General features: G+C 36.1%; 1 protein-coding gene across 2 annotated transcripts in view; it reads right to left on the minus strand.

Moving 5' to 3' along the window:
• Positions 1–16917: 16917 nt before the first annotated feature.
• The window catches only part of URI1 (URI1 prefoldin like chaperone), a 73702-nt gene continuing 65495 nt past the window's right edge, over positions 16918–25124 (minus strand). The window contains exons 8-11 of one of the 2 annotated variants that reach the window (XM_021701053.1): positions 24452–24794; positions 22543–22685; positions 21498–21747; positions 16918–18669 (exon numbers count right to left, since the gene is read on the minus strand). In XM_021701053.1, the coding sequence (XP_021556728.1) occupies positions 18487–18669; positions 21498–21747; positions 22543–22685; positions 24452–24794 (919 nt within the window). In that variant the 3' untranslated portion in view covers positions 16918–18486. Of the gene's footprint in view, positions 18670–21497; positions 21757–22542; positions 22686–24451; positions 24795–25124 lie in introns of both variants that reach the window. The other variant, XM_021701052.1, reaches the window with a different exon arrangement.

Here is a 25124-nt window from a genome sequence, read left to right on the forward strand (position 1 = left end):
TTTTATTTAAAAGATTAAACTATTTAAAGCACACCTAAACTTCAGATGAACCCATCCTGATAGATTTGTATAGCCAATTACATTTTATAGTATCTATACTATCAAAAACATAGTCCACATATATTTTTATGAATCCCTCCATAAGGCCACCTCCAACAGAACGACTAAACATTTGTGTTTAGTACAGTTGAAGTGCTCTCAGGAAACTGAACCTCAGGATTCCCTCCTGTGGGAAGTGGGAAATTCATGCTCTCACGGTCCAGTGCAGGTGAGCCTTAGGGCCCATACCCTGGAGCCGCGGGACAGAGCTGGGTCAGTGGAAGGCAGTCTTCCCCAGACACAGGGAAGGCTAAGTGAGTCATAGGGCTGTTCGCTCCGGCCTCTGGCAGGACCCAGCCAGCCCACGTCCACACTCACTGCTTCTGGACCTGACTGGAGGCTCACTACCCTGCACAGGAGTGTGGGGCAGGGCAGGCAGTGCTTAGACTCCTCTAAGGGGAAGTGGGACACTGGTGTGCCAGTTGCTAGAGGCGGAGTCATAGCTGAGAGCAGGGGAGGGCTGTAATGGGGACAGAGAAGGTTCCTTCACGTTCTCTTTCTCAGAAAGGAGGAGCCTGCATGGAGTGTAAGAAGCCCCACAAACACAGGAGCCTGGCCGTGGTCCACATACAATGAAATAATGTCCCAAGCAGCTCTGGTGTCCCCCCGCCCCCACAAACTGCATGCCCTCCGCCATGCACACTCAGTAGAAGACAGCTTACATCTCACCAAGGACACATGGTAATAAATACACAGGTCCGATGTGGGGTCCCGAACACCTTTGTAATCATCTAGCAGAGAATGAGATCTGGATGCATCATGTCTGGGTTTGTGACTTCTGCCTTGTAAATGGATAAACATTTCACATCTCCATGTAAGACTGAAACATGAATCCCCTATCTTTTTCATGGCAGACACAAACAAATACTTTTTATCACTGCAAAGCACTTGATGTAAGTTCATTAAAATGAAAGATTTTAGAGAGCCCCAAAATGTAGGATATGATTTATGTATAGATCCCTGATAACAGATGTGGTTTCTATTATTTTCCTACCACATAAAGAACTAATCCTGCTCCTGCAGGAAGAATGTGTTACCTTCCTCTTTATGAACCATTTTCATAAAACTGAAGAAACAACGAACACATCCATGATTAGCTATGACAGGTTCCCATTGATTTATTTGACTCGAGTCCTAAGCAGAGATCTGGTTCCAGGTCTGTCTCTGCACATTTTTGTTAAATAATAAAACTTAAAACTGAAATGACCCACTATTTCCAAAATAGAGAATAAAATGTTGTACAACTCTAGAGATCTTAGCAATGTTATCAAGCAGAATGTGGAATTTGCCTTTTCAGAGCCCTGCTCTTTAAAAGTGAAACGGTGGAGGCGGCTCCCTCGCCAGCATGCTTTCCAGCCCAGCCTGAGCTCTCTATGCTTGAGAGCACCTTATGATGCTGTAACTAACCTCAAACCTGGAGCAGCAGGGGGCCAACAAACCTCAGAATACAGCAATGTCATGCTTTACGGGCACTCTCTCAGCAACAGCATGAATGAGGGGGGAAATTGGTTGCCTAGGAAACCCTCTAGTCCTGGTAATTATTACTGTAACTGACTGCACACCCCACCTATAACAGAAATGAATAATAATTTATAACCGCTGACTGGCAGCTTTCTGTCGGTGCCTCTGCTCACCACTGCTACCTACTGGCAAAATGACTTACATGCGAACAGTGGGGTTTGCCACAGAGCGAACCACCACCAGAGAGAACCTTTAGAGAAACCTTCTCCCGTCTTCCTCCACCAGTTTCTGAATATAGTTCAAGCAAATTGCTGCTCGATCAATAGAGCAAAAATGAAAAGTGCTTTGTGTTCGTGTATACAATGGGGGTTGAACAATCTAATGGAAGCTGGTCATCTCAATTAAAAGCAATTTCATATTGTGACATGAGCGAGACCAAAAAAAGGTACTTAATAAGGTTAACGGAAGCTAAATAAAAGCATATATCTTAATGACCCCAGATGTACGACTCACAAGCTATTTAATAGTATGGAATTTGATACTAAGCAAAACTGCTATAAATAAAATCCTATCTGGTAGTTTTGATCAATTAAGCTACATAATTAACAAAGATGGTCCATTTATCTTAGGTTGTCTAATTTGCAGTACAGTGTTAAAGCACCTCTACTGGAACACCAGTTTGTTTAGAAATTAGAACGTTCATAGTGATTTACTGGATTTGATTTAAAAGACACAGCAGGAGTTGGCAAAATTCACATATCATGGGGTTAATGTGGGTTAGAATGTAGCCATTTGTAATACAAAAATATTGCATACCAAATACACACATCTGATTTCTTTTAACCCTGGTTCATCTTTTCACAGAAGTCGTTACTTCCCTAAAATGAACAACAAAAACAGCTGCATTCGCCACTCTTAGGACACTGAAATCTGCCATTTTCAATTTCCAAAGCAAGAGAATGCTGGCATGGTGATGAGCCAAGCACTGGTGACTGAGAAGGCGTCAAGTGACCAACGGCGTCCTCCGCCCCAATCGGACCCCCGAGGGTGGGTATTTCCGCTGACGCCAACCAGTCCCAGCACGCAGCCGCCACGCTTTCAGCCCCAGGACTCACTCCTTCTGTCTGGTCAATGCATTTCAAAGTCGAGAGTTCTTTCAGTTCAAGAGTTCAGAAGAAGAAAGACAAATCACCTCAGAGGTTGCTAAAGCTAGATTAAATATCACCAAGGTGGAGGGTGTGTGAAAGCGAGAACGGTGAGGCACACAGCTCGACCACGGTGCAGTCAGTCCAGGCTCAACCCTCAGAACCCTCGGATGCTGCAGTGTTCCTGACAGATTCACTGTCAGCAGGGAATGTTCCCTAGTGCATCGGACACCACATATCATGGAACTTCCCACCCCGGGCCCTAATTAGCTGACTGCACTGCAACATAAAAAGTAATTTTCCACAAATACTGTACAGTTTTAAAATCAACAGATATATTTTTTTATGTTTTCTTCCCAATAATCAATTTTAGGTATGGTTACTGACGACTTATCTCTTTGCTTTTCAGGAATCAACAAATTTCCAAAAAGTTCCCTAATTCAGACATGTTGCAGTTCCAACACTGACATGGCCTTGGAGAGTTGCTCTCAGTAAAGGACCCACTTCTAGAGATGCAACAGCCGTGCGTAAGACACACATGAGTCGTTTAGGATAGAAACACCAGAATGCAGAACACAGAGCTGGGCCCTGCAAAAACCCTACAGAGATCATACTAGGCCCTCCATTTTTAAATACAGTTACATTTCAGCAAGTATTTACAAACTTCACTTTTCTGAAGGTCTGCCTGCTACTCCTTGTAGAAAAAATTAAACTTACTATTGGGCGCCTGGGTGGCTCAGTTGGTTAAGCGACTGCCTTCGGCTTAGGTCATGATCCTGGAGTCCCTGGATCAAGTCCCGCATCGGGCTCCCTGCTCAGCAGGGAGTTTGCTTCTCCCTCTGACCCTCCCCCCTCTCATGTGCTCTCTCTCATTCTCTCTCTCTCAGATAAATAAATAAAATCTTTAAAAAAAAATTAAACTTACTATTTTAGCCTTTGTGGCCACAAATGGATCTAGCCTATATACTGCTATCTTAGAATCTCAAAGCCTGCTCTAAAGCACAAATATTTTGTTTTCATTGTAATTTCCACCAAATTGAACCATTCCCTCCTTGCAAACAGGATTCACCAAATCATCACTGGCATTCCACTCTTATTTTCCAGTTTAGCTTCCAAACCCCAAATGTACAATGGTTAAAAAAAAACAAAAACAAAAACAACGCTGGATCCCAAGAGAACAATCTCCAAAACTATATGTTTACTGATTAAAAGGCTCAGGGTCTTATAACTTGAACATAGTGTAAATAAAACCCCTGAGTAGGTTCTAATTTTACTAGCTCTGTCCCCAGTAAGAATATCAGGATTATTTCCATCCTGTAAATCCCACTGAGCACTATCCCACCTAGAGAGTACCTCCTCTGACATGAAGCAGTTGCCAATTTCCTTATCTCAAAGAGGACACAGGACTCTTAAGTTTGAATCCTCACTGTGGATCTCCTAGAGCCGTCTTGGTATTCTTCTTTGACCCAGACGCTGACCTGCCTTCCCAAGTAAGATAGACCACTTGAAAGCAATGGATCACTTCTTTAGGGCTTAGAATGGTACTTTACACAGAGAAAATGCTCAAGGATACTATAAACAAATATTCTGTCAGCTTTCCTGCTACAAAATCTCTAGAAATGCTGGATAAAATAAGCCAAACATCTTCTCAAATGCAGATGTAATCAAGAGCAAGTAAGAAAGAAAGTAACAAATCACCAGTGGCTTTAAAAAAAGTAAAGATTAAAAAAAACAAAACAAAAAAAGCTAAAACCATTATCATCAGGTTAGAGCTGTTCTGGAAGCCAACCAAAAGGTTTAGGTTTTAAAATCTCAGGAAACCGGAGGCAAGTCTTTGAGGTCAGTGAGGGAGTCAGTCAGAACTAAGACAGGACCCATGAAGAGCTGGAGCCAAGTAAAAGGACAGACGGGGAGAAATTTCCCCACTACCAAAAGGACACACCAAAGAAACTTGTTCCTATCCGCCTGAGCTCTAGGCGGGGTGGCTTGCGCTGGAGTCCCCCTGGGAGTGTGTAACCCTAAGCTAGCCCTCCTCCCGATGGGGTTCTGAGGAGCCACAGGCAATGAAACGAACTGAGACACCTGATCAATGGACACAACAGAAAGAGGTCCTGCCAAGGACTTTTGATTCTAGTCTTGAAATAAACTGGTACGAATCTGTCCTTCTGCCATAAATAGCTGGGAAACTGCACAAAATCCATGACACAAGTGTTTTCAGACACTAGAGCAACGGGTAGTACAAGACTGAGATCCCCAAACAAAAGGAAACAAAGAGGTGAGTCCTATAATCCCCGTTTTTCTCAAGAGACATTTTTCTGGACCACAGCATGAGGAGGAATCCAAGCAAATAAGACTGAGCTTATGAGAGAGAAGCCAACAACTTCATGAAGTGATCCAGATCAACATGCTGATGTGATGCGAAGAACAAGGCACCTCATCTCTATGATACTCTTCCCCAGACTCTTAACTCCAGGCTAAGCATAAGAAGACAATGGACAAACCCAAACCAAGGAACATCCTATAAAATTACCTGGCCAATATCCTTCAAAACTATTAAGGTCATGAAAAAACAAGAGACTGAAAAATTGTCACAACTAGGATGAGACCAAAGACATGACAACTAAGCACAACGTGGCATCCTGCCATGGATTCTGGAAAGAAAAATGGCATTGGTGGAAGAAGTGGTAAAATACAAATGAAGTCTGAGTTTAGTTAATACTGTGTTGTGCTAACTTCTTAGTTTTGACAAGTGTACCTTGGTAATGTAATATGGTACCATTAAGGGGAAACAAATTGGGCGAGGGATGTATGACAGCCCTCTGAGTTATCTTTGAAACTTTTCTGTAAATCTAGATTTATCCAAAATAAAAAAAGAATTCTGGCATCAAATAAAAAATTACTAAACATGAGAATAAGCAGCAAACTGGGACCCATGATCAGGGGGAAAACCAGTCAGCAGAGCTGCAGACATGACGTAAAAATGCTAGAAATGACACAATTAGCAGACAAGAACTTTAAAACAGCTATTCAAATATGCTCAATTTAAAGGAAATCATTAATAAAGAGAGAAATGAAAGATTTATATTTGTTTTTCAAAGATTTTACCTGAGAGAGAGAGAGGGAGATAGAGCACAAGCAAGGGGGCAGAAGAAGCAGACTCCCTGCTGAGCAGGGAGCCCGATGTGGGGCTTGATCCCAGGACCCTAGGATCATGACCTGAGCCGAAGGAAGACGCCTGACAGCCACCCAGGCGCCCCAAAAGATTTTTATATTAAAAAAACAAGAACCAGGGCGCCTGGGTGGCTCAGTTGTTTAAGTGACTGCCTTCGGCTCAGGTCATGATCCTAGAGTCCCGGGATCGAGTCCCGCATCAGGCTCCCTGCTCAGCGGGGAGTCTGCTTCTCCCTCTGACTCTCCCCCTCTCATGCTCTCTATCACTATCTCTCTCAATAAATAAATAAAAATCTTTAAAAAATTAAATAAAAATAAAGAACCAAATGGAAATTCTGGAGGTAAAAAAATATATACGATATCTGAAACAAAAAATTTACTGGATGTAATCAAGAGCAAATAAAAAGATACTGCAGGAAAAAAAAAATCAGTGAACTTAAAAACCTAGCAGTAAAACCTACCCAGAATGAAAACAGAGAGAAGGGCTGAACAAAACTGAACAAGCCTCAATGACCTCCGGGGACAATAAATGCTGTATAACATAAATGTGATTGGTATTACAAAATGAGTGTGTGTGTGTGTGGGGGGGCAAACAATATTTAAAGAAATGATGGCCAAAATATTTCCAAATTTGAGAAAACAAAACTCTAAATCCACAGATCCAAGATGCTCAACAAACCCCAACAAGACTAAGCACAAAGGAAATCATTCCTAAGCACATCATTATTAAATTGCCACAGAAAAAAGATAAACATCACATACAGAGCAACAAAGATAGCAAAAACCACGAAATTTAAGCCCATAGAAAAATACCTTCAAAGTGCTAAAGGAAAATAACCTATCAAAAGGATTCTCTACCCAGCAAAAATACCTTTCAAAAATGAAGACCAAATAACACTTGGTCAGATAAAAATTGACAGAACGGTCAATTGATCTGTCACACTAAAAGAACTGTTAAGGGACGTTTTGTAGGCTGGAAGAAAAAAAATCAGGTGGAAACCTGAATGTACAGAAAATAATGAAAAGACGAGAAATGGCAAATTCAGGAACAGACATTAAAGATTTTCATACATTAAAAATTGGAGGGTGGGGCGCGCCTGGGTGGCTCATTCAGTTAAGCAATTGCCTTCTGCTCAGGACTCTGGGATTGAGCCCTGAGTCAGGCTCCCTGCTCAGCGGGGAGTCTGCTTCTCCCTCTCTCTGCCCCTCCCTGCTCCACTGGTGCTCTCTCAAATAAATAAGTAAATCTTTTTTAAAAAAATTTTTAACAGACAATTGAAAGGAAGGGCAAAGTGAGGGCCTTTGTTAATACTTTCCCCAAAGAGCAAGGGTAAAATTGGACAAAACTGTCAAAAACAACTATTTCAGAACTCTGAAAACTGACCAAAGGCATAAAACAAGAAACCGAGCACTGGGTAAGAATGACGTAGTCTGTGACACGTTAGCCACCTTCCTTCACCCAGCTCCTTCTGAACACTGGTTCTAGTAGGGCAGGAAAGTTCGTGAAAACCAGAAGCATTTATTTGGGCTGGGAATGACTAGATCTGGAACAATGTGGGAAATCCCAATGACCAGAAACTTTGTCAAAACAAATGGGAAAGGCTCACATCACAGCTGACCTGAGGTTGCAACACTAGTTGATGCAACCAAGAGACCAGCAGTCTGGCTGGAAATTTCACAGGAAGATCTAGGGAGTGAGACACCCACAGGCCTTGATAAGCTGACATTTTGAAAGACTGGGGGCATGTTAGGGTATATACATACATGCTCATGAGGTACCTGAGAAGGCTCTAGCTGTTTATAGAACCTCTGAGGCCTTGCACGTTATCATGCACACACACACATGCACAGATACACACAGAGGAGACACAGGAAAGCTGGAATGAAGTAAAAATAAAAACTGGGGAAGTCTTGTAAACTGCATGAATTTTGAATGCATGCTCCAAACCACACACAGGTGCACTGACAAATGATGGGAGCCTTAATGGCTCTGACCAATCACTGGTTGGCCACTAAGATATACTGATCCAAGAATGCCAAAAGAAGCTGGGCTTAAAAATAAAAACAAGAATTAAAGAAAAAAAAAAAAAAATGAAGAGACATCAGGGGCCACACATTGTGGAAGAAACAAATTCCACACAATTATTCCAGGCAAAAGGAGATCAGAATCCAGAGTTGTTAAAATGCATTATTTAAAATGTCCAGTTTTAAAAAGGAAAGTATGGCCTATACACTTGGGTGGGGGGGAAGCAGTAAATACTAAGAAATAGTTGAGAAAACAAAGAAATTAAAAGGTTATACTAAAAGAAATATTTACTTAACACCAAGAAGAAAATCAAGGAGAAACAGAAGAAAAAAAAGACATAAGACATATAAAAAACAAACAGCAAAATGGCAGATGTAAATGATCTATAATTATTAATTCATGTAATCAAAAGGGAGACTACCAGAATAGATTTTTAAAAAGCAAGATTCAACTATATGCTATCTACACAACATGAATGCTAAATTCAAAGACACAAATGGGTTGGACCTAAAAGGAGCACTACGTAAATGTAATCATAATAGAGCCAAAGTGGTCATGAACATAGACTTTAAGATAAAAATATTACTAAGGAAAAAGAGGGGCATTTTGTAATAAAAACAGTATTAATTCATCAAGAAGCTATAACAATGACAAACATATATGCACCTAACAACAGAGTCAAAAAACAAATGGAGCTAAAATTACCAAAAATGAAAAGCTATGACAACTCAACAATAGAAGTTTAAGACCTCAATAACCCACTCTCAATAATGGACAGAGCAAGTAGACAGAAAACCAGCAAGAATACAGAAGACAGTGATATCGATGAACATGCCATGATACTCTAAGAGCAAGAGAATACAGATTCTTCCAAAAACACAGGAGAGAGTATCCATTACTCATAAAAAAAAGTCTTCATGAATTTTAAAAGACTAAGGACATAGTAAGTATGTTCTCCAGACAACAGAATTAAAATAGGAATCAATAACAGACAGATACTTGGGAAATTCTCAAATATTTGGAAATTAAACAATACATATTTAAATAATCCATGGATCAAACAAGACATCTCAAGAGATAATAGAATATTTTGAACTAAAGGAAAATGAAAATACAACAGATCAAAATTCACTGGATGTGGTTAAAGCAGTGCTTAGAGGTTAATTTATATCTTTAAGTGCCTATATGAGAAAGGTATAATCTCAGATCAATACCTTAAGTTAGCACATTAAAAAAACTAAAAAGGAAGGCCAAACTAAGCCCAAAGCAAGGAGAAAGAAGGAGATAATAAAGATTGGAGTGGAAATCAATAAAATAGAAAACAAGAGGGAAAAAAAAAATCAATGAAATACAAAAATGTTTCTTTGAAAAGATCAAGAAAATTGACAGAGCTCTGGCTAGACTGACCAAAAAATGAGAGAAGACAAAAATCAGCAAAATCAGAAATGAAATCATTACCAATCTTACAGGAACTAAATGGATTATAAGGAACTACTATTAACAACTTTAGGCCAACAAATCAGACAACTTACATGAAACGGACAAATTCTTAGAAAGCCAAAATTACCATAATGGGCTCAAGAAGAAATACAAAATTCAAATATAACAAGTAAAGAAACTGAGTAGTAATTATAAATATCCCCAAAAAGAAAAGCCTACGCCCAGATGTTTTCACTGGCAAATTCTATCAAACACTTACAGATAAAAATAATACCAATTCCTCATAAACATATTCAGAGGAGTAAGAAAAACTTCCCATCTTGTTCTACAACACTAGTGTTATCCTGATACAAAAGCCAAACAAAGACATCACAAGAATAGAGCACTACAGACCGGTATTTCTCATGAATATCCCCTACAACGTATCTGCAAACCAAATTCAAGAACACATAAAAAGGACTATACACAACATAGAATTATACAACAAAAGGATTATATAATAACATCTAAAAAAGATTATACAAAGTGGGATTTATCCCAGGAATGCAGGGTTGGCTTAACATCAGAAAAATCAATTGATATAATGTACTGTATTAATAAAGAGAAAAATCACAATTATCTCAATAGATACAGGAAAAAAATGACAAAATCCAGCCCCATTCATGAGAGAAAACTCCAACAAACCAAGAATAAAAGGAAATTTCCTTAACCTAATAAAAGGTATCTATGAAAGACTTACAGCAAACATCACACTTAATGGTGAAATATTGAACACCTTCTCGCTAATATCAGAAATAAGGAAAAGATGTCCATTCTTACCACTTCTATTCAATATTGTACTAGAGGTTCTAGCCAGTGCAATCAGTTAAGAAAAACAAAAGGAATTCAGATGGGAAAAAAAGGAAGTAAACTTCTTATTCACAGATAAAATGATCTTTTATGTAGCAAATCCTAAGGAATACACACACACACACACACACACACACATCCTTGTGACAAAAACTAATAACTGAGTTCAGGAAAGTTGCAGGATACAAAAACAATATACAAAAGTCAACCACATTTCTACATACTAGAAATGAACAATTTAAAAATGTCATTAAGGAAACAATTCCACTCATAATAGCATCACAAATAATGAAATACTTAGGAATAAATTTAGTAAGAGTATAAGAGTTGTACACTGAAAACTACTTAACATTACTGAATTAATGAGGATCCAAATATATGAAGAATACAGTCCATGTTCCTCAATTAAGAAGACTCAATAATAACTTGGTAATTCTCCCCAAATTCATCTGTAGATTTAATATAATCCCAGTAAAAATCTCAGCAGGCTTTTCTGCAGTAGTGGGTAAGATGATCCTAAAATTTACATCGAAACGCAAAGGACTCAGAATAGCCAAAAACATTTTGAAAAAGAACAACATTGGAGAACTTAACATTTCCCTATGTGAAAAATTACGAAAGCCACAGTAAATAAAGACCATTTGGTACTGACATAAGGATAGACAAATAGATGAAACATAATTGGGAGTACACAAAGAAACAGCTTCATACTTACAATCAACTGATTTTTTTTTTTAAAGATTTTATTTATTTGAGAGAGAGAGAATGAGAGAGAACACATGAGGGGATAGGGTCAGAGGGCAAAGCAGACTCCCTGCCGAGCAGGGAGCCCGATGCGGGACTCGATCCAGGGACTCCAGGATCATGACCTGAGCCGAAGGCAGTCGCTTAACCAACTGAGCCACCCAGGCGCCCTCAACTGATTTTCAAAAAGAAAGCCAAAATAATTCCTTGTAAAAAGGACAATCTTTTCAATAAGAGGTTCTGGGACAACTGGGTGGGTATCCAACTGAATTTAAACCCTTGTCTCACATCATAGACAAAAATTAACTCAAAATGATCATAGCCCTTACTTTAAGAGCTAAAACTGTATTAGAAGAAAATACAGGAGAAAAATCATTGTGACTCTGGGTTAGGCAGAGTTCTTCAATAAGACACCAAAAGAAAAAAAAAAAGAAAAAGAAAAAAGGAAGGAAGGATGGAAGGGAGGAAAGAAAGAAAAAGAGGAAAAAAGGGAAGAAAAATCCATAAAAGAAAAGATTTATCAACTGGACTTCTTCAAAACCGAAGACTTTTGTGCTTCAAAAACACCATTAAAAAAAAAAAAAATCAAAGACAAGCCAGGCTTGAGAAATATTTGCAAATCATATCTGATATTAGACTTGTATTTAGAACATGTAAAAAACTCTTACAACTCACTAATAAGAACCCAATTTAAAAGTGAGCAACAAATTTGAATAGACACTTCAGAGCCTAACAGTACATGAAAGTACTATGTGAAAGTACTAAACATGAAAGTACTAAACAATGGCTAACAGTACATGAAAGTTTTCAACATCATTAGTCACTACAGAAATGCAAATTTAAATAAATAAATAAATAAATAAATAAATAAATAATAAAGCTTTATAGCCATTAGAATGGCTAAAGTGAAAAAGACCAAACGGTGTTACCAAGGATATGTACAAACCGGAAACATACATTGATGGTATGTAAAATTATACAGCCACTTTGAAAAACTGCAATCTCTTAAAAAGCTAAACCTAAATTCATCATCCAATCTAGCAACACCACTCCTAGGTATCTATTCAAGAGAAATAAAGAACATACGTCTACACAAAAACTTGCAATGTGAATGCTGACAGTAACATTATTCACAATACCCAGAAAAGTGAACAATTCAAGTGTTCACCACTAGTGAATGAATCAACAAAATGTGGTATATCCATACAATGGACTACTATGCAGCAATAAGAAGGAACTACTGATGCATTAATACAACATGGATGAACCTCAAAAACCTGATGCCAACTGGAAGACAGATGCAAAAGACTAAATATTGTGTGATTCCATTTATATTAACTGTCCAGAAAATGGAAATCCATACAGAGAAAGCAAATTAGTGGTTGCCCGATACTGAGGATCTAAATAGGGACTGACTGTAAATGGGTACAAAGGATCTTTTTAGCACGATGGAAATGTTCTAAAACTGGGTTGGTAGCAATAGTAGCATGACTTGAAATTTAAAACCACCAAACTGCACACTTAAAAAATGGATGGTATGGTATATAAATTATACCTTAATAAAGCTGTTAGGAAAAAAATGGAACCAAAGTACTACAAATGCTAAAGTGATCATACTGTCTGGGAAGAGCAGAGCTATAATAAAAGTGCACATTTTTATAGGAAAGTGCCAAACAATTAAAATACAGCAAGTATATAATTTCCAAATCAGTAGAGAGAACAGGAAAACAAAAAGCACTTCATCTGAATAGTAGTAAAGGGCGCTGTAGGGAGGTGATAAATAATCAGAGTAAATTGAATGCCCAAAAGAGTAGAGTAAGTCCCAATAAGAGTAATTACAATAACCCTAAACTAAACCTGACAGTTATAAAACATTGTCAGAGTAGGCTAAAAACTGTTTACACTAACATTCTAACATCACTACTATGGGCATCTATGTATACACAAAAAGACAAAACACAAAAATACCACACACACACACACAAAATGGAAATGATTATACTAGAAAAATATTTAGCTATATCAATGTTATATGAAATACTTTAAGGCAAAAAAATTGTCATTAAGGACAAGGAGAGTCACTATGAAGCCACTGGATTATGAATATACTAATTCTGTACTTCCATGCACATAATGCCTAAATTCGTATTTAAAAAATGAAGTCTCTCAATGAAATACTGTTACACTGATTACTTCTCTTCACACTTTTCCTATTCTCTATCTACACATTCCTTTCTTTTACACATATGGCCAAATAATATAGTTGAAACCACCTCCATTCCAGCAAGTCAAAATGAACTCTCTTAATGTGTGAAGTTTAAGAAACAGAGCAGGTTTCCAATTTGGGTTTTTAAAAAGGTGACCTCACAATTAGTAAGTGAGTATTCGGATATTCTACAGATCACGTATTTCCTTATGAGTTACGTGCACTTGTTTAGAGGGCAAACAATTTACACGTCAGAGAAGGGTGTTCAGAGTGCTGATTATGGAGCAAAGCTGCCTGGCTTTAAACCCCAATTCCACCACTTTTAACAGCTGTGTGACTTCAAATGTTGCTTACTCTCTGAGTTAGTCTCCTCATCTCTAAAATAGAGGTGATTAAAAAAAACGAAAAAAAACATAAAAAACCACAGTACCTACCTCACTGGGCTGCTATGAGCATTACATGAAATAGTCCATATAAAGTATATGGAAAATGCTTGATACATAGTAAGTGCTCAAAAATATTATTTAATTCTTTACAATTCATCAGGTAAGGGAACTACAAAAACTTCATATCCTAATGATGTTCCTATGAAATGAAATTTAAACTGAGAAAACACTGTAAAATATAAAAACTCAACAATACTGACCAACGGATTAAGCATATAAACCATAAGTATCTGCTGTAGTTGGAAGATTTCATTTAACAGGCATTCAACTGAAAGCCTATATGCTACTCACCGAAAGAACACACAGATAAAGATTAGTATCCTCAAAAAGCTGTTCCTCAGAAGAGAAAAACAAATCAAATACAATGAGATATCTGTACTTCTGAAATTTGGAAATACTCCAATGAATAGAAACTTATTATAAATTATATGCAAGACAAATTTCCTCAAAAAAGTAGAAGAAATAAAAAATATGGAAAATGAACATGATCACTATATATACTTAATATTCCTTAATGATTCTGAAATTCCTTTAGGACACTACAGTGTCCCAAAGATATTATCAAAGAATCATCAATGAAATGTAAATACGCAAACGTATTAAAACTATGTCTTCAATAAGAGAAAAAGTAACATTCAAAACAGACCTTATCCTGTGTTTAAAAGAAATCACTGAGTAATTGTGCCAATGGCCCATCAATCCTACTTCTAGGACTCTTCCCTTGAAGATATAGATACACTGAAGTTACTCATTGCATCATTACCTGTAAATGCGAAATACCAGAAACAGTGCCCATACATAGGGAAGTGCCAAATAAACCATGTTACATCTACACAAGAGAATACAAGATCTCTGTATGAAAAAAAAAAAAAAAAAAAAAGGGAAGATCTCTATAAACTGACATATGGTGATTACCAGGGCATACTATTAACTGGAAAAAAAAAAAAAGTGCGGTGGAGAAGTTACACCTGTCATCCTCATGCCAGAAAGAAAGGAATAAGAAAATACACATGGATGTATTTGTGCTAAAGAAACAAACAAAAAAAATGAGATGAGAAAATAGGAACTGGTTATACACAGCAGATAGGTGGGGAAGTGATAGAAGATGGGACAGGAAAAGGAGTACCAGGAAAGAAGGGGGTGTGCCACTTCTCTGTTTTTACCTTTTTGCAGAGTTTTAACTGTTAGAAGCACACTGATGTTCACACACCCTTCACATACCACTAAATTACACCATTCACACCAACAAGGATGTGGACAACCCAAAATGGAACACAAATAGTAACAAGTGAACCTAACTGAAATACACAATCACAATGAAAGGAATGGGAAAAGAAAAAACACTAACCTAAGCAACTTTGGAAAAGTTTGACTCATACTTAGCTAAAAAAAAAAAAAAGAACATAAATAGTGCACTATAGTTAATAAATGTGTTTCTCCTGGGGGTAAGGATTAGCACTCTGAAACTACTTTTATGTGTCTAGTAGATTTAAAAATAAAAAAAAGCAGGCAAATACATTGTAGGTAATAAGAGCCAGGTTTCTCACTGTTAGAGAAAGAAATCACAAATAAGGAAAAACTGGAACAAATCCTGTGGTGTTTGATTAAAATCAGAAGTGTCAGTATAAACTTGTATGTTTTTTAATATATATAAACAGACAAATATGTAAATGTAAACACATGCTTTGGTTAGTATACATAATTTCCTAGCTCTATCTACGAGGAAAGGCTTCTAGCAATTGGCACCACAATGGCAATACACATGCCCATATGAGCAATGTTGGGTTTTAAACACCTTTCTCCAATAAAAGGAGTAAGGGCTCCCTGGAGAAGTGGCTGATGATTTGAAGACTGGAACAGGAAAAATACAAGATAAGCCTGTAACATTTTGTGGAGTCAAAATGTTCAAACAAAAACATGGAGATCTGTGAAAGAATTCAGGAACCAACTCAGAGAAGTTCCTAATGGTCAAATACAGAACAATTAGAGCAAACAAAACAATGGTAACTGGATCTTAACCCACAGAATAAAATAAATATCCAAGTTTATACTGATATAAATAATAAATTAATAAACAGCAGGAAGGGGAATGGCACAGCTTTTCATTACAAAAGAATTCTAAGAGATAAATGTAAAAAAAATAAAGTACCCAGACATCTTGATGCTAATAAAGCAAATTAATTCTTGACAGGAGCACTGAAATAGCTTCACAGGAGCCCCTCTTTCACATTAGATTACATTAGGGGAGAAAAAGGAGGAAGGAAGGGGGACAGGGGAGGGGAGGGGAGGGAAAAAGGGGGAAGGGAAGGCAGAGCACAGTGTTAGGTAGGTAGGTAGAAATAGCCAAAACAAGAAAATCACCATTAGGCAAATACCACAGTAATAACTGTTGCCAACAAGATCTGCCAATGAATGCAAAAATTAGTGGGCTTAAGTTTGAGGAGGAAAAAAAGCATAATCTCAAAGTATCTCCTTGAAAGTATTTATTAACTACAAAGGAAAAGATAGTAACTTTATAGTGGAGAAACCTAGCAGACACCACCCTTAACAAGGTTAACACTGAAATTTTGGACCTCTTGAAATGACACACTAGAATGCATCTCTGATATGAACCTCTTGATATGATGCGTTTCTGTGGCATTCTTGCCAAAAATGCAAAACCTCATTCTAATTATGAGTACATCAAACAAACTCAAATTGAGGAGCATCCTACAAAATATCTGACCAGTACTCTTCAAAATGTCAAAGTCATAAAAGAAAACAAACTATCAGACTGGAGGAAACTAAGGATAGTTACAATAAATGCAAAATAGGATCCTAGAACAGAAAAACAACACTTAGTGGAAAAGTTGGTGAAATTCAAGTAAGATCTGTAGATCAGTTAATAGTACTGCACCAACATAAATTTTCCGGTTTTAATCATTGCATTAGGGTTATACAAAATATTATAATATTAGGGGAAGCTGAATGAAGAGGTATATGGAAACTATACTATTTTTGCAATTTTTCTGTAAGTCTAAAATTTGTTCAACATACAAAAAAACTTCTATTCTGTTTTACAAGGGTTTAAAAGAGAACACTTATGACCAGCTTCATTTTATCCCATTGAAACATGAATTTAATATGAAAAATAAAGCTATAATGTAAAATTACAATCGAAACTTTGTTTTAAGACTGAAGCCATGAAATGGGGCCACACCACTTCATTTGGTTTTCAGCAGAACATAAGAAAATGTTACCGAACACTTTTTCTTTGCTTCTACCACCATCTTATTCTATGAGGGAACATCTTATTTGCAAGAAGTGACATAAACTACATAAACAACAGGCTCAAATTATGAAAAATTATTTAATGACAGTACTCTTGAAATTACATGCCCATAAAGAATATCACAATAGTCCCACAATAAAGTTTGTTTCTGGGGGAATATCTAACAGGGCTCACTTGAATAGCAATTGGGAGTCAGGACTCTTCTGTGTGTATGTGATGGTACTCTTGGTTTGGTTTGATTTTTGTGGGGGAATGGGCTGAGAGAAAACAGTTTTAACTAAAAATATATGCACAGTTGATTAAAATTTACTAAAGAACAAATCTTCTACATTTTTAGGCTATCTTTCAAAATCATTCCTCTGTTCTGACTTATCCATTAACTTGTGGAGATTCAGGCTCACCCCCGTATTATTAAAATACATATTCATAAAACTTTTACAGTTGTGCTGTTCTAGTTACAAATAGCTTCTACTTTTCTAGGACATAATTTCACTTTGTTTAAGCAAGAATTCATTAAAGAAGCTATAAATAACTTTTAAATATTTAGCCATGAATAGAGGGTGGACTGGCATTGATGGCTTATTTTAGTACTAATGCAGAACGCTTTTTAAAAGCTACATTTCAACATGCATCAAGCTAATGATTAACACTTGCAGTGTAATTTTCAATGTTAGAATAAATTTCTCTTTAAGGATTTTTGCTAACAGTCAGTATGTTATTTCAATTATTTACTAGTAGGAAAGTAGCCTTAGAGAATGAAAATGTTGGAAAATTAAAACATAAAATTCCTTATATAAAAAATCTCGGATTTTTTTTTTTTAAAGCATCTACACAACCTTTCCTTCTCTCCCAAAATATAATTCCAGTTAAAAGTGAACACACCAAGGGAGAAGAATTGCCTATGGAATTATACGAATTCAAGGAACCACTGTGTGGTGCAGGTAGCATATACATGAATCAAAGACATTTCTGTATTCAATTCTGAATCATAAACTTCACAACATTTTAGAGACCAAGTTTCATAAAATTTTTACTTGAAAAAAAAAATGTTTTACAAAATACCATTCTTCTAATCAAAGAAACTTTCCCAAATGTAGCTTTCTGCCTCAGAGATGATATAATGACCGTCAAAGGGGAGAGTTTTTTTAAATAGCCACCTAGCTGCAAAACCTACAAGAAGTAGATTTTTTTAAAGTGCCTTTAAAATGCTAAAGCAAGTAACATAATTGTTCAATCTATTTGAAATTTTTTAAGTTTCCTTAAAATGGTCCATATGGTATGCACAACTTCACAGCTGGTACAAAACTGCCTGTATTTAGTTCAAAACACAAAAACAATGCACATAAACAGTATTCTTTGAAAAGTAATTCTAAATACTGCCAGTGCATCATAAGAAAACTTAGACAACAGTATTGACAGTATTCAGAGAATTAACAAAACAAGCTGAATATTGAAGTATTCAAACATTCACTTTGATTTTTAATACCACTGATAACAGTAAGAGATCTTGCTGCCAAATGAATTCTGGATGCCTATTTCAAACTACACGTAACATATTTTGCAATATAGATTCTAAAGAAATGCAAAACTAGGTTCCAGGATGTAAACTCCCATTGCCTAGGCAGGCCCTAGTTTTTCTGCTGCAATCTGGCAGCTTTGAACTTTGAAACCCTCTTTGTAGTTTCTTCTGATACTTCTGACAGAACTTCTTTTCGTTCTGGAATGGTGGGTAGCACAGGATGAACCAGGGTTGGGTGTGGTGTTAAGGAGGGCGATAGAAATTCTTTTTCTATTACAGTTCCAGAAAAAGCCTAGAAGACAAAAGTCAGATTATGGTAACAAAACATAAGTAAGATGCCCACAAAATCTTTATCCTGTATTTGCCAATTAGACATTTCTTTTTGTTAAAAGTAAATTCTTAAGATTTTTGGATAAATACACAAAATACAAATTGTTCAGAGAAATCAAGTACTATTAAAATATATCTTAATTACACCACCAAATATAAGTAGATTTTTATAAGAAACAAAATATAAAATGAATGTTTCATCTGGTATCAAACAAAAATGGGTACATAAAATATCCTCAACTTTCACACATTCCATTTATGTCCAGACCATGCTATGAAAAATAATGTATTGAACTAAAACATGCTATTAGGGTGTCAAACATGAGCTGATGAATGAGCTATCCTATGGAGGCCATGCTGCCCGCTAGCCAATAGCTTACTTTCAGCAGTAGTGACATTTCTTAGGTGGTGTTCATTTATGCAATTACTTGAGAATTTTATTGAATCTTGCCTCAATTTTATTTAAGAGATCAGTGTAAACTGAAAAATTAAGTGCTGATACTAGTGGAGACAAGCATCTGTCTCAAAATTTATCATAATTCAATAATGAAAATCAGATGTTCCACACAAAAAAAATGATTCTTTTAATTTCAACTGGATGTCTGCTGGACTTAATCTAGCCAACTATGTGTTCAATTGAAAAAAAAGTAATGTGTACAAAATGCTGGAAATATAACCAAAGATATATCTTTATATATCTTTTTATATAAAGGGGCCCCTGGGTGGCTCAGTCAGTTAAGTGTCTGCCTTCAGCTCAGGTCATGATCCAGCCCTGCATCCATCGGGCTCCCTGCTCAGCGGGGAGCCCGCTTCTCCCTCTCCCTCTGCCCCTCCCCACACCTGTGCTCTCTCGCACGCTCACTCTCTCTCAAATAAATATTTTAAAATAAATAAATATAAATGAAGGAATGAATGAATGAATAAATAAGATCTATAAAAACCAAGGAGTTGATACGGATTTTATTCTTAAAGTTTCTGGTATTTGATTGCCCCTTTCATCTTTTAAAACTCATTACATACAAAGTAAAATCTGACATGTAAACTTTCATGTATATTTTGCTTCCCTTTGTCTACCAAGAGTACAAATTTAGTTAAGACAATGTATCACCTGAATACTTTAGAAAGCCACGCCCCTCCACCTTGCCCCACCAAAGAAACAAAAGAAGAATGCCCCTTCCTTCCCACAGTATTTCAACAACTTGGGTGGAATCCAAGCTCTTAAAAGAAACTCAAAGTCTACTTTCTCAAAACTCCTATTTTATCCTGATGAGCACTGAGCCTTATATAAAAAATGCTTCTGCAAAAAGAAGACATTATTTCAGCATTTAAAGACACTGAAAAGGGTATCTTTCAAATACTTACCATATGCATGAACAATTTGTTTTGATGTTAAAAAAAAAAATGTACAGCATCTAGAATGTTAATGATAACAGTTCAATACAAAATGCAAAGCTAGTAAGAATGAAATAAAACTAAGTTCCAATCTTGAGCTCTAGCTATACCATGATACATTAAGTCCTTATAAAAACCTAATTTTCAAAAACTTAAAAATAGCAAAAGTCTACATCCATTACCTGTTTTTCTAATAGTATGGAAGACTATTAAATGAGATACTTTCCAGGGCAACTGAGATCACTGCATTGGGTAGAGGGGAAGAGAATATACTGATCATATATACTGTCTCTAAAGGCTAATGATTTCCATCCCCAGTGACATTTAGTACAATTATCACCATTTCGTTACTATTTAGTACAAGCAATAGTTTTAGATATGCTTGCTTATATATAAACATATATATTTTTAGATGTATTTGACGTATACACAAATGGGTGTATCACTTTGATACAGGTGTGAGTGGGAACCTTATAAACTATAAATCTGAAATACCCACAAAACACAACAAAACAATTTAGAAATCGTGCCTGGGAATAATGGCAACCGTAACATGACTATTTCAAAGATAGGAATTCTTATTTTGGGATCTCCCACTACCCCTCCCCCCCACACACAAAAGTGTGTACAATGTGGTAGATAAGAATGTATCTGTGTGCACTCATTTTTCTGAGGGGAGGATCTACAGCTTTCATTAAATTGTAAAACGGTTCCATAACCCCCAAGAGTAAATATGTCCCTGGCACACACCAAAGTGTATAGTCATCTACTTGAACTATTATAAAATGACTATGGTTTGGTCTAGTGGTAATTTATTTAAAGTAAGCTGCTAAATGATCTTCTAGCCAAAAATGTAACACCTATGCAAACTGAAATACTTTAAAATTCCTACTTCACAAAAATAAAACTTTAAGATTGGTAATATTTTCCCCCTGCAAAAGTTTCTTGAATTATGTTAACTTTACAAGACCCTCATTTATGTTGGTAGTGACTATTCATTTTTTTACAAATTATTAATTATTGAAAAAGAACAAGCCTAGAATGAATTAGGTCATAATTTTTGAGATTAAATATATGTATAAAGAAGCTATAAGATAAACACTTCCATTAACCAGTTGATTAACTTCAATAAATAACTATATAAGACAAAGTAATTTAAAGAGTAGAAGACTAATAATTTATAAACCATACCTGGGAGATACAGCACCTATAATTTTTAAAAAAGCAGAGGAGAGCCTCTTTTAAAGAAATGTCTTTTCAACTCCAAAAATTATCTATGTGAAATCGGGAAAGTGAATCATAGGCGCTTCTGAAATGGAGCTACCACCACCTTTTTGATCTCACAAAAACTGAGGAAAGATACTATATGAAATAAAAGAGGCAGAGACACACACACACCTCAGGAGTTCCTGATAAGGACAAAAGTTTCTTGTGATGGTTTTCCTCTCGTTCCTCTTCCAAAATACTCTCACTAGTGTCACTGCAAGTGGCCTCTTCGCAGCTGACACTCCTCAGGCCTCCCCGCCGGTCGTCCAAGTCGGCAGCACTGCTTTCACTGGTATCACTGCAAACACTGTTCTCTCTGCTGCGAGACTTCAGGATCGACTTGCGAGGCACATACTCTCCGTTCACAACATCAACGAAGACTCTACAATACCCAAAAACATACACAGCCACTTTGGGTAACTCAATAACAGAGGATACATTTATAATGATTTAAAGAAAATCTTTTCTAGAAATTAATGTGAAATGCTTTTTTCAAAATTACATCTAAAATTTTCACAATCAAAATAATTTTTAGCTTCAAATGATGTATTTTATATTCTTAAAAACATGATTTTTTTGGCCTAATAGAGTACTTTTTTTATACCCATGTTCTGGGTGACACCTGATTTGCCAAAATTCCACATAAATTTAGGCCTACTTAGAAGACAATTTAGCAATTTTAACTATTTTACAAATATGGGTCATGAAAACAGTAGATATTTTTAAATGGTAACTTTTTCAACAAACAACACAACAAAAAACTGGAACAGCAATACTTGACTCCTGCTTTGGAAAAGGTAAACCACATGCCAAGCATCTTCACAGCTATGGCAAGAAAGTACTGCTCCAGCCCACTAGAAACACAAACTTGTATTTCTAAAGTTAACATACAACATCTTTTGACTGGATCAATTGGGAATGTTTTAAAAGCACTGGCAAAGAGGGGGAAAAGGGAAAGATCATGCACTTTTCCAAGTGCTTTGACCTGGGAACCTATGGTAGCTCAGTAGACCCTCTCAGAGTCTTTGAAATACTAAGCCAACTCTATCAGAATACCTCACTTTTCAGTGATAGATATAGCCTTCTATATTACAGACAACCTTTTGCTATAAATGTTCAGTTACAAAAAGAGGGAAGGGAACAGCAGATTGTTCTGTTGCCTGTGAATACCACTCACCTATAAATGTCAGCAGGAGTCCTGATAGTAGGCAGCTCTTGGGCAGAATGACCACCACCAGAGCTGTTCTTTCGTTTACGTTTGGCTTCTTCTTTCTTTTCACTGAATTTTAAAGTGGTATTTTTTCCAGTATTTATTCGGACCTAAAAATTTCACAGCATAAAATAACCCTTTTGAGAAATTAAATCAAAGCCAAAACTAAAACAAACTCTGTAAGTAAAGAAGAGAGACAGTTTAAATTTTTTTGACACTCATGAAATGATGTGCATTATTGGGATTAAAAAAAGTCCTTACCTTAACATACTTCTACTACATTAAATTATATCATCTTTAATGACCAATTCTGGTCTTCAGTGACTTTATTATTATATTGAAAGCAAATTACATTTATACTAAATGACTGATTTATTATAAGCTTTCACATCACCCCATTACTTTGACGTAAATTTTTGGCTTAAATCATGCATTTCAAAACAAAGAGCACAATTAACCAAAAGAAATATTTGGTAAGAATATAAAATTTAGGTCATAAAAGCAATATTAGATAATATTTAACTATTTAGAATTTTTTAAATACCTCTAGTTTTTAGAAATTGAAGGAAAAAAAAAAAAAACCCTGCAGGATTATCATGTTTTTCTTCTATTCCTACTTGGCATTTATACTGAACTTTCCACATGAATGACTGCTCTTCCTCATAACATTCCTAAAAATACTACTTTTTCTTCCTGTTTTATCGACATGCAAATAAGAAAAAGTTTAAAGCCTGAAATAAGAATCATAAAATAAACTTCTTTTTCTGGTTATCAGGTCAATTTTTTCCAAAGAATTCACAAGATGCTCCCTTTAGCCTGAAGTATTAAAAAAATAATAAATAAATAAATAATTTCACTTCATATTAGAGCAGGGATAACTTAAGGGACCTAAGAAATATCAAATATGTTTTAAACATGTTTCATTAAATAATAATCACGGATACTTAAGACTGATACCACGGACCCTTAACTCTGCTCTAGGCAATCCCTGAAGAGGTACCTTGTGGTACAAAGAGCACTACACTGACACAAAGGACTTTCTGTTTTATTACTAGCCAGCTCTATGGACTTCTAGGCCTTAAGTTTCCTTGAGAAAGATGAATTAGAAAGATAAATTCCCAGCTGCTCCTCAGAGCAGCACTGCGGAGCAAGGGAATGGGTTTAAGGTAGTCTATCCTTCCTCCAATCAGAACCAACCTGTTTTGATCTATTTTAAATATTGGGATTTTACAATAAGTACGAAGGGAATAAAAAGTCTTTTGATACTAAAGAAACGCTTACAAACCCTGTATTAGATCTCTACAGTAACCCTCAGGTCTAAAATGCCAAAATAAAGTCATGATTATCCACAGATGTTTATATTTACTTTATCAGAAAAGGAGCTACTTTTTACTTCCTCCTAAATTTTTCCACTTTGCTCATGGTGCTCCTATTCATATTGTGCCCACACAGAAAATAAAAACCTGGCATAATTAAAAATGTAACCAAAGCAGTCACTTTAACATCCTAAGTACACCAAAACACCCACAATATAATTAACTCTCGAATTCATAAGAAAACTCTCTGAATGAAGGACAGGTGGAGTTACAGTGGTTGCTGCTCAAATCTGATCCCTTTCCAGACCCCAAACAATTCAAATTCTATTGTGGCTTCAGAGAACAATGGACCAAAACCAATTATCTAGACTTTAGACTCCCTCCCCACCCTTTTTCTTTTTAGAAAAATTGGCCAGAATAAGAGGCAAAAGATGGTTTTCTTGTTTGGCACTATCAACAATATTAATCACTGCTGACACTGTTCTTTTTTAAAGAGTATTATAGATGATACTGAATATTTAAATTATATGCAAAATTAATAAAGTTAAAAGTATACAAACCCTCTTAGGTTCGACAGTATGAGAAAAATATATTGTTGGTACAGAATGATCTCCAACCCCTAAAGCATCATGGTCATTTTCATTTTCATTATCACCACCAACATCATCATCATCATCATCCTCCTCCTCCTCATTACTGTGGTAAGAATTTGAACCGTTCATTGAATGAATGCCATTCATTTGACCACTGAACAGTTCTGAATGTGTAACATCCTTATAACAGCTGTTCGAAGTAACAGAGTCTGTTACTTGATGCATCACATGCACATTTATATTCTGATCTTCCTTTTCTTCTTCAGAAGACGTCGTATCCTCTCCATTTGCAATCATAATATCAGGCTTACTAGTAAAGAAAAAGAAAATTAACAAGATCTAACAAACACATCAAAATTCTCCATATTCTAATTCTCAGTTCATTTCAATGGGCAGAAATTAAGATTGAATAAGATATATTTTTAACTAGAATTCTAAGTCTATAAAAATGTTTTGAAATAAATTAACAAAAAACCCCTACGCTAATTCTGTATGTTGTAGTTACTCAAACACTAAGTAGAATATAGATGATTTTTTTTATCTTTGCAAGAGGACATGGCCACCCACAACACAATATAAATAATACAATCAAGAGATTTGTAAGAAATTCACAGAGAATATGTTTCTCTATTTAAAGACC

Source organism: Neomonachus schauinslandi, chromosome 16, assembly GCF_002201575.2.
Source record: "Neomonachus schauinslandi chromosome 16, ASM220157v2, whole genome shotgun sequence".
NCBI classification, from domain to species: domain Eukaryota; kingdom Metazoa; phylum Chordata; class Mammalia; order Carnivora; family Phocidae; genus Neomonachus; species Neomonachus schauinslandi.